Raw genomic sequence first — 11,247 nt, 5'->3', positions numbered from 1 at the left:
TATGTCCGTCCCTGTAGTGCAGATATCAGTGGTGGACTATAACCAATATGTTTACTCAAGTACAGTTCTTTACTTTACTTAATTATTTTCTTCTCATGCTACTTTATACTTCTACTCAACTACATCTCGGAGGCAAATTATGTACTGTTTACTCCACTACATGTGAAAATGTCATATTTACGTACAAAAGACATGAATACAATATTTAATATTATATATATAAATATTTATTTAATGTGTATATATAATATATATTTAATATATATATATATATTGTGTATATATAATATATATTTAATATATATATATATATTAAATATATATATACACATTAAATAAATATTTTATATATATATGTCATATTTACGTACAAAAGACAATACAATATTTAATATATATATATTTTTTTATACTTTAACATTTTCAAAGCAGAATTAAAATTACCAGTAACGAGTTTTTTAAAATTTGAATCTGACTACTTCCTGAATTTAGCTTCAACGAGCATTTCATTTATAAAAGTCAGAACTATGACAAGTTGCTTAAGTCAGCCACCAAGCTAAAGCATACGCTAACGTTATAACGGCTTCATTAAAAAGAGACCAGAGAGCTCATCAAGTGTGTGTACTTTTTAATAAATAAACTGGAACTTCAAGGTCTTCTCCAGAACATAAAACACTTGTGCAACATTCGTGCGTTACAAATCGGTGCATTCGTTGAGGCGACTCCAGGCCGAAGGTTTGATGAGGACCACCTGCTCAAAATTTAAAAAAAAATGCACATCTGCTTTCTAAATGGCTTCAATTGTAAACACAGAATCAATTTCAATTACGTGTTAATCGTCAAATTCAACTCTTTTATAATCACAGAAGTAGAATTCACATTTTGGTCAAGTTAAAAACCGGAACTAGTGCTGCTGTTTAGCCCAAATCCTGATTTTAATTCTGCTTGCAGACGGCTTAGCCCAAAATGAATGCCCCCGACTTGACATCTGAAGTTTTAAGTGTCAAAACACAGTAAAAAGCAGCCTACACACACACGGCTAGCTACAGCAGATGAGCTCTACGCCCATCGAAGGCACGCCCACAACATCCCCCGCTTCCCCCTCAGCCAAGGACTCTCGTCTGGGTGAAAAACCACCCAGAATGTAAAAAAAAAAAATAAAAAAATGCCACTTTGGCAGTTTATCTACATGTTAAAGGAATAGCTCGACATTTTGGGAAATACACATTTGCTTTGTTGCAGAGAGTTAGATGAGAAGATTTTGATACCACCCTCTGTAAATATGAAGCTGCAGCTTGTTAGCTTAGCATTAAGACTGAGAATGCAGTGGAATTATTTAATGGCTCGTAACCCCCCTGTGCTATACGTTAGCGTTACATTCTCACACAGTTAAAAAAATTATAATTGATGTTATTTGCTTTTTAGATGTTAGCCAGCGACTGTCGATGTTGCTAACCGAAAAGAAAACTCACGTTAGCAGAAAGTACCAGGCTGTGACTAGCTAGCTAATTAAGCTAACGCTAGCTCCATGAATTGGTTAAAAATGCTGTCTCCGGCTGTTTTTTTTAAAGAGGAGAATCATGTAAAAGGGGAACACGGGGTCTTGTTCGCATTTTCAAACGTGTTTTCGCTTTTATCGATGAGGGCTAGTTAATTTTGGGCTATTTTGGGCAACATTTGGGTGCGGTTTTTTAAGTGTAAATTCAATTTACCTTTACATAGAGTCAAATCATAACAGAAGTTATCTTGAGACACTTTTGAGCATAAACTCTGTTAGCATAAATCTTTTATCATTTTAGCATTTATCTTTTTAGAACCCAATGCATAAACATGTAGCTTTAACGTGTGCTGCGCAGTTAGTTTCTAAGCTACGACTGGAAAATCGCTGCTTGAGGGAGGGTTTTAGCAAACTGTCAATCGTCATTTTTTTGGATGGAGCCAGACGAGCCGATTCTAACTTCCGGATCTCAATGCTTCAGCGACATATTGAACGGACGGACATGAGATTATCAATCGTCTCATCTGAATTTCTGCAAGAAAAAAACGTCCTTTACCGTAGCACGATAAAGTTTGGCTTCTGCAGCGGAGGGGGGGGAGCTCGGGGACGGGGGTCACATCACAGTAGCATACTGATGTGAAAAGACCACCAAGGACACTGTTAAGACAGTAACAACTCAGCGGATTATCGTCTTTTAATAACACTGATACTTTAAAAAGACACCCTAGGGAACGTTTGAATACTTGACTGAGTCCACTGGCACTTGATTTCTTAAAGATTCATGGTCTCAGTTACAACTTCCCTGGGGCTTTTGAAATGCGTGTCCTTGGTGTTCTTTTTCTTAAAAATGCAAACAATCTAAGACATAAAAACAATGTCGTCTAAAATAAAAAAAATGTATAAAGCTAATACCAGAGACATTCAGTTTGTTCTCTCAAAGTAAAAACAAAACTTCAATAATTGCATAAATAAAGCATGTTTAAATCCGTACGCGACTTGTTAGCAGTGTCCTGTACAGGAGCTGGATGCTGTGATTATGTACAAGTCTACATATATAATGTCGGTTACATCGTAGAGTTGCAGTATTGAGGTAACTTCATAGTAGCAAAGGCGAGGAGGAGACATGCATTGGACAAAAGTGAAAATGTAGATAGAGGTGTTAGTGTGTATGTCCCTTTTTGTTCATATTCAAGTTTTACAAAAAAGAAATAAAGCATTGATAATACTAGATGTTTTTAAATGATATTAAATGCACCACCTGAACAGTCTGTGTACCTCCATCTTATTCTTCTTGGATTCAGGTGGTGCAGGGATGGGATGGGGGGATTTTAGGGCAGCAGGTGTTGCAGCGCTGCATCGTCCAGGTCGTTGACGGCGACGATGTGATGCAGGTGTTGCAGGTAACGTTCCTGGTCTCGCATGAAGTGCGGGATTCTGGTCCGTGGGAGGACCGCCAGAGGACGCAACATCTCCACGTCTTCGAAAGACACCTGAAGAGAGTGAAGACGAGTTTATCAGTGGAGGGAATCACCTATTGGACATTCATTCATTTCCACATTTTAAAATGAAATAGTACTCTAGCTCATTTTAATCAAAACAGTCATTTACTCAAGATAGCACCAAGAAAGATGTGAAATCTATGCAGAAGTGAGTATTTGTAGGGACGACTTTCTAAATATGCTGTATTACAATAAAACAAAGATGTCTAGAATGTGTTTAGTATTATTCAAGACATCAAACCTTGGATGTCAATCACAGTTTAATCATCTACTTTAATACATCACATAAACCTTTTCTCTCCTATAATTGAAATACATTTAAAATATTAACATAAATTAAAATATTTCCCTCCTAAAATGTTTAATTAACATATTTTACATCACTTCTTATGAGACGCTTTACGTAGAAAGCCCTGCAGAGGGCAGACACTGCACAATATCTACTTCGTTGTAAAAATGTCTCATCTGCATGTTAAGGTTGGACTTCTTATTTTGTTATATTTCTCTATCTTTATATCTCTATCAGTCTCTCTATGATTGATTATTCCCAGAAATTAAATTATTTTACCTTGTTATCTTTTATGTTTTGAATTTTCTTTACTTTTATTGTTGTTTTTACTGTAAAACACTTTGTACTTTGCTTTATCAGTACAATTATTACGATTATTATTTCATGGTTTTGTATATTAAATAATAATAAACATACAGTAGTTTTGTTTATTATTGTATTGGTAGTAAAGGCTCTTATTATTTAAAGGTACCGACACTGACCTTGCCTAAAGCAGTCAACATCTTGAAGTCGATGGTCCTTCGGTATCGGAGGATTCGGAGGATCCCGTCCAGATAAACCTGGTCTTTACTGAAGCACCCTGAGACAGAAACACACAACATGCAGGAAGTGTAAAAAATTAAAATATTCTCAAGTATAACTGTGTATCACTGATGGAGCAGACATGTACACTTTCAGTTTGCTTTACTCAGCGAAATCTCTCAAAAATGTTCTGCAGAGCTGTTAAATATACGTCTCTGGTAGAGACCTGTCAATCACTGTGTAGCCCCGCCCTAAAGCATACCCTGCTTTATGGTCTGTTTGACTTTAAATGGACCATAATGTACTAAATGAACATCATGCTGAATTGAAGAATACTTGAAACTAGAGATTGAGACCATAAACTCATGTTTACAATGTTTACTGAGGTAATAAATCAAGAGAGAAGTAGAGTCATTTTCTCATAGACTTCTATACAACCAGAGGAGTCGCCCCCTGGTGGACACTAGAGAGAATGCAGCTTTAAGACACTGCATCAGATTCAATCGGCAGAACCGGAGGTTACCGCCTGTTAAAATATATTAGTCAGGACTGATTCAGGACTTTCTATTCATCAGATGACCATTAACTTGGAACGACGCCAAACAACAATAATAAAGTGTTATTTGTTATTTTGATGAAGGCATCATGAAAGTCTTTGTTATGGCTGAAAAGTTAAAAGGATTTAATTAGGTGCAGCTGGAACACGCTGCACCTAATTAAATAGCCGCTGAGTAGGTAGATGGCATTCATATATTCCCACGTGTGTGTGTGTGTGTGTGTGTGTGTGTGTGTGTGTGTGTGTGTGTTCACCTTGCTGCGAGGTGTCCGTCTGTCCCCTCTTGGCTCTCAGGCAGTACTCCCAGCGGACGTCCGGGTCCTGGACGAAGCGAGCGATGTGGCCGAAGAGCCGGCTGAAGCTCATGCTGGTGGCGTGGTACACCGTGTAGTACAGCAGGGCGGCGCGCCACAGGTAGGGCTGCTTCCGTAGCAACACACTGTGCAGGCTGGCCAGGCCCTCCTCCGTGGGATTGGCCGGTTTGAGACCGAACTGCTTCCTGCCCTCGGCGGTGGACCACGGCTGCAGGTTGTTGTTCACCCCTCGAAGGTAATGTGTACCTGAGGAGACGATTGTTAGAAGATTTTATTTGACTTTTTTTATTTTTATTTGATCATTATTTTATATGCATGTTTCAGGAAGCAACCTCCGCTTCTGCAGAGTGAAAACAATGCGGAAGTGTCTTTAAACTTGCATTGTCTCTACTGACCAGCTGCATGGTTTGTACATATTTAGTCAGAGCAACGTGAGGCACAACCTGTTTAAAACTCTCAAAATGAGACATTTTTAGGTGACCAAAAAATGATGTTGTGGCAACCACGGAGCGTCATTAAAGCATCCCCTGCTTTATGGTCTGTTTGACTCTAAATGGACCATAATGTACTAAATGAACATCATGCTGTATTGAAGAAGACTTGAAACTAGAGATTGAGACCATGAACTCATGTTTACAATGTTTACTGAGGTAATAAATCAAGAGAGAAGTAGAGTCATTTTCTCATAGACTTCTATACAACCAGAGGAGTTGCCCCCTGGTGGACAATAGAGAGAATGCAGGTTTAAGCATTGGCTTCACTCTCCAGACCTGGAGGTTGCCGCCTGGTTTGTTCCGTTGGCTACACATTTATGTGCACATATTTAGTCATAGCAACTGATTTCTATGTGAGGCGCAACCTGTTTTAAACTTTAGTTTAAAAATCTGAAAAACCCAAATGGATTCAGATCTGATAAAACGCTGATGAAGCTCAACTCTTCTGCCAATTCAGCTACTGATGTGTTGTTGTGTCGGATGACGACTTAGAACATCTGACACTTTAATGACTTTAATGTTAATCGGTGGGCTTAGCTGCAGCGTACCGATCTCATGTCGCAGCATCCCCTCCAGCCAGTGCTGTCGAGCTCCGGCCAGGTTGATGGTCAGCGTGGGCCGACAGCTCTCCACCACCATCACCGCCTGAGACAGCAGCTCGTCGGACAGACGCACCACCACCTGCAGACATGAACACTGTCACCACTGACCTCCGTCCTCTTGTCCTGCTTGTTGCTCAGCTTGTTCAGCCACAATCAAATGCAAACAGTTTCTACTTTAAGATAATAAGTGCTGCCAGATGTTGTAAATGAGACTGTTGTTGTGGCACTCGACAAGATCAGTGTCAAGTTTACTGGACTGTAAAGGAGCTCCACCACGGTCACATGAGTGAGAGTTTACACAACGAGGCTGTGAAGTCAGCGTGATAACGTTCAGTCGTCTCATTTAATCACTTGTTAACAACCGCCTTTTTTAAAGACACCTAAAAGCTTCTAAATTCACCAGAGGGGTTTTAAACTGACGTATTTTATATCAGAGAACTAAAATGTTAAAATGGGATGAGACGTGGAAACAGGAAGTGCAAAAATGCCGTCTCATTTCCTGGTTTTAGGACTCATTCCTGCAGCACTCAGGTGTTATCAGGAATCATTTCACAGCTTTGTTGAATACTCAGTTGTGATTGGTCAATTTCGGCATTCTACAATCAGTTATTTCTTTATAGCACATCATTTAAAAAAATCTAATAAATCATTTTAAAATTAATATTTTGTGTCAAATTGTTGTTTTAAGCACTGAGCAGTGTCTTTAGGACTCACTCCAGCAGCACGCCATAGACAAATAGTTTCGGCTCCTTGTGTACTTCGCTGTATTTGTTGTGTAGGAGCCGCCGTGTATTTTCAAGTCGTGCAACATGGAACAAACTGCGCTGCAGTGAGGTCACTTGGTGGCTTCAGCAGACGCCCGCGGGGTGAAGGGCGGAGAGGGTGGAATGTAAACAGTGAACACAATAAACACATCAATTAATTAATTCTCAAAGATTTCTTTACACAGCCCAGGGGGGGGGGGGGGTCCTCCTCTGGATCACCGTCATAAAAACTTATAAAGACCCTGATCATGTGTTGACTTATAGGGCAGTGGGACTATATACAAATCTGAATCATTGTGCAGTGTTTTAAGTCTTAAATTCAAATTCTTTCACTTGTGTGATTCTTACTATAGATCTTTTATATTTTACAACTGCTTCTCTGTATTGTTACGCATGTAAATAAACATAAAACATGTGGTAATCCACCTGTAAACTTCTAATTGTGTGTTCAAAATAAAATATAAACCAGCCTGAGCTTTGCTCCCCGCGGTGTATTTCCTCTATGTCGCTATCTTTGAACATGTGACTCAGACCTGAGGTGGAAAAAGCTGAAATAAATAAAAGCCGAGCTGCTAACGACGGCGTGTTGTTACTTCATCGTTGAACCGGAACCATTACAGAGAGGCCATGACACATTGTGCCATGTCACACAACAGGAAAATAGCAGGTGTGGATAAAACAATGATTGATGGCTCAATTACTGTTGCTGCTGTACTAACTGATGAGTCACCAACTTAATTTCGTTGTATGTTTTTACGATGACAAACATCCTTATTACTGCTAAATAGCTGCTTCAGTTCCTCGATCCTGGCTTTGTATACTGGCTCAATGCCATGACTCTCTGGGACACTTGAAGCTGCCATTGTTTAACGTCGTCAGTTACACCTGTGGTTGTGAGAGTCACACTCACCTCTCCCACGCAGCCTTCTTTCTGCAAATATTTGCGCACAGCGGCCCACACTTGACATTTAGGGAGTATGCTGCCGCCCGTCACCTCCTCGAAGTTCTCATAGGAGCCGAACTTCTTCAGGACGCACTCCATGATTCCCACCGCCTGCAGTTATAACAGAAAAGTCATCATCAGCATTGTTTGAACTCCACAGACTGTATAGAAGGAGGAGGAGTGACCAGGCGGTAACCACCGGTTCTGCTGAGTGAAGGTACGCCGAACACGGCCCTAGTAGCAGTAGCGACCTGTCAATCACAGGGTAGCCCCGCCCTAAAGCATACTAAATTAATCAATTTTCTAAATGAACATCATGCTGTATTGAAGAAGACTTGAAACTAGAGATTGAGACCATAAACTCATGTTTACAATGTTTACTGAGGTAATAAATCAAGAGAGAAGTAGAGTCATTTTCTCATAGACTTCTATACAACCAGAGGAGTCGCCCCCTGGTGGACACTAGAGAGAATGCAGCTTTAAGACACGAAGCATCAGCTTCACTCTATAGAAACAGTGTCGTGATCCGTGGAGGTTTGGTACTGTACCTGTTCGAGGAAGAGGCCTGAACCCTCTTGGTACTTCTCCAACACACTCCTGGGCTCCGGCTGTGCGTACTCAAACTGAGGCTCGTACTTGTAGTCGGACTGGAAGAAAGTCTGCTTCTCCTGCTCCAGGTTCAGAGGCCTGAGAGCGACGAGCAGACAGGGCCTGGAAGGCACGGCCGGCTTCCTGCCGACCTCCCTCTTCGCTATGTGCGGCAGGGACGTGGCGGGTCTCATTTGGCCCCTGCCGACCCGGAGCCCCGGGGAGTAGTTGACCGAGCAGGTGCTCTCGCTGCGGCGCATCCAGCCGCCCGCACCCAGGCTGGGGCTGGTCAGGCTGCGAGCTGGAGGCGACGGGGCGGCCGTGCCGCCTCGCCAGGGCGGCTGCACGACCCGCCTGTCCGCCATCTGCTCCTGAGACCATCGCAGGCGCTGGGGCGTTATCTCCAGGCTGAGGGGCCGGCGGAGCGGCGGTCTTGGCGTGGCCCCCGATGATGATGAGGGCCTCCTCTGTGCTACCTGGCTGCTGTTCGTCTGGGCCGGAAGTCCATTGTGGGACACCTTCTCCTTCTTTGCAACATTACTCTGTTTGGCCGGCGGTCTGGACGTGGCGGCGGTTCTGGGCGCTCGCACAACTGGCTCCAACGGGTCCCTGCTGCTCCCAACACTTTCAACCTCGACCTGATCCATGAAGACTTCACCTGAGTCCAACACCATCACCACGGTCGCTACGCCTCAGCCTCGAGTTCTCTGTGGCAGACAGATTCATGGGTACGGTTATTGTTGAATATGTGTTCGCTTTCTGAACAGAGACGTTATTCTGTTTCCTGCCCCGTAACGACAGATGTAAAATGATCTTATAGCTCACGTTGGTGCAGCTAAGAAGCTTCTCTCCTTGTGCTGCTGCAACAAACACATTTCTCCTCTCGGGATCTTATTTCAAGCAGATAATTCTTTCATAGTTTTACTCAGTGGTGGAAGAAGTATTTAGATCCTTTAGTTAAGTAAAGTACTAATAAGACGCTGTGGAAAGTACTCCACTGCAAGTAAAAACTGCACTCAAATCTTAAAGCAAAGTAAGTAGAAGTATTGATTGTGCAGTAAAATGTTTTACTATTATATCTGATGCTTCTGGATTATTATTACTGCTGCATTAATGTGTGTGTTGCATTTTAACTCCTTTATATCCTGCTGGCTACTTCAATGTACATCAATGCATCATATTCTATAAGATCATCATATGTTTTTAGTGTCGCTGGAGTAAAAAGTACATTATTTACCTCTGAGATGTAGTACAGTAAAAAGTACAATATTTACCTCTGAGATGTAGTACAGTAAAAAGTACATTATTTACCTCTGAGATGTAGTACAATAAAAAGTACAATATTTACCTCTGAGATGTAGTACAGTAAAAAGTACAATATTTACCTCTGAGATGTAGTACAGTAAAAAGTACATTATTTACCTCTGAGATGTAGTACAGTAAAAAGTACATTATTTACCTCTGAGATGTAGTACAGTAAAAAGTACTATATGTACCTCTGAGATGTAGAGGAGTAAAAAGTACTATATGTACCTCTGAGATGTAGAGAAGTATGTCGAATGAATGGAAATACTCAAGCAGAGTACAAATACCTCAATCTTTTTACGTCTGACGATTGCATTTTTGCACACAGATTTTCCAATAAATACATGCATGTCAAGTCACTAGGAAGTTACACAACGGGGATTGATGAAAGTATTGCAATATTTACAAATTAGCAGTTTTACAAACGGGGTGTCTTTAGTAACATTCCCAGAAGAAGAACTTGCTGAACACTAAAGCACAATTCCTTTGTTTCCACTCAGACAGAACCAAGCAGCACTGACATCCTAAAGATGACCACTTTTAAGTACAACACTTGTGTAAATGTACTTAGTCAAGATCCACCACCGGTTCTGCTCTTTGTTGCTGGTTAAACATGGAGGTGATGTCAGTCACTGCTGCTAGATTATAATTAGATTACAGTTGAGAGAATGAAAGACAGCAGGTCAGCAAGATGTCAGTGGACGTGTCAGTGTTCATGGAGGCGACACAGAATAACAGACAGCAAAACAAAGTATCACCAAGCTAATATTAACTTGTTGTACTCTAAAGAAAGAAAGAAAGAAAACCTCCACAGTTTGAATTTGAATCGTCTGTGGAGACACAGTGATTTATTCTGCAGACAATCCCAGTGAGGAGCCCTTTAACTCACCAGAGTCCCGGGACTTCTCCTCGATTTCGGCCGTTTTCATTCGCTCATACCGGCTGCGGCTCCACACAGCGGTGTGTGTGTTGTTGTTTTTTAACGGTGAACGATGGTGGTGATGTGCGGGTAACGGTTCACTGTCCGGGGGCCTGAGGCGCCTGCCTGGGCCGGCCAGGAAGCGGCTGTTGTGTTGGAAGTTATGACGCGGCACGCCCGGCACATGACGCTCCCCTTGCGTCATTACGTACAACCCGGAAGAAAAAAAAAAAAGGATGGGAGCCCGTGATGCCCTTTTATGCACATTGTCTATATCTATCGATATTTATATATAGATGTGTATATATATATTTTATATATATATATATATATATATTTCCAGAAGTTTTATAAATACAAGCAAAACTAATTTATTCATTTAATAGTAATAAATATACTGAATATTCAAATTCAAAACTAAGAGGTATTCACATCAGAATCAGAAATGGTTTGTTTTTCAGGTATGTTTGCAGCACATACAAGAGAGTTTTACTCTGTGGTTGGTGCATGACAATAAACTCAGTGGAATGGTATAAAGATAAAAAAATAAAAATTTACAATACAACATGAAAGATGGCAACGGCAGCGCATGTAGGCTACATGACAGAAGCTCCCATGAATTTTGCTACCTTTTTGTTTTTATTTGTTGTTGTTTTTTGTGTTCATCAAGGATTCAAGGGTCATTCATTGTCATTATGCAACACAAGGACGCATAACTAAATTCAGTTGTGGCCCATTTGTAACACAAGACAAACACATGACAAACGAAACAAAAACAGTAGTATATTCCTGTTGTGCATTTCTTTGAATTTGCATCGTAAGGAATGTAAAAAGCAGCAACAAAAGTAATTCTCTGGACAGATAATATGGCCGACATCTTCACATTAAAAATTCAACACGAGGAAAACCACTTTGAGTGTGTTTGAGCACCAAGCATCATGACGTAAACACAGA

General features: G+C 40.9%; 1 protein-coding gene across 2 annotated transcripts; it reads right to left on the bottom strand.

The window, feature by feature from the left end:
- Positions 1–613: 613 nt before the first annotated feature.
- Positions 614–10,476, bottom strand: kiaa0895l. 2 transcript variants are annotated; one of them, XM_076078715.1, is made up of 8 exons: positions 10,264–10,476; positions 9,942–10,009; positions 8,030–8,776; positions 7,449–7,592; positions 5,721–5,853; positions 4,619–4,924; positions 3,769–3,866; positions 614–2,988 (listed from the first exon to the last, which is right to left on the bottom strand). In XM_076078715.1, exons 3-8 carry the CDS (start codon positions 8,741–8,743, stop codon positions 2,827–2,829), a joined length of 1,557 nt encoding a protein of 518 aa, XP_075934830.1. In that variant the 5' UTR covers positions 8,744–8,776; positions 9,942–10,009; positions 10,264–10,476; the 3' UTR covers positions 614–2,826. The 2 variants fall into 2 exon arrangements, with proteins under 2 accessions (XP_075934830.1, XP_075934828.1); XM_076078713.1 differs by lacking the exon at positions 9,942–10,009 and having other exon boundaries at positions 10,264–10,474.
- Positions 10,477–11,247: the final 771 nt, after the last annotated feature.

Source organism: Anarhichas minor, unplaced genomic scaffold (genome assembly GCF_050575085.1).
Source record: "Anarhichas minor isolate MPS153535 unplaced genomic scaffold, ASM5057508v1 ptg000067l, whole genome shotgun sequence".
Classification (NCBI taxonomy): Eukaryota; Metazoa; Chordata; class Actinopteri; order Perciformes; family Anarhichadidae; genus Anarhichas; species Anarhichas minor.
The sequence above is the reverse complement of the archived record's forward strand: the minus strand, read 5'-3'. Positions and strand labels throughout refer to the sequence as shown.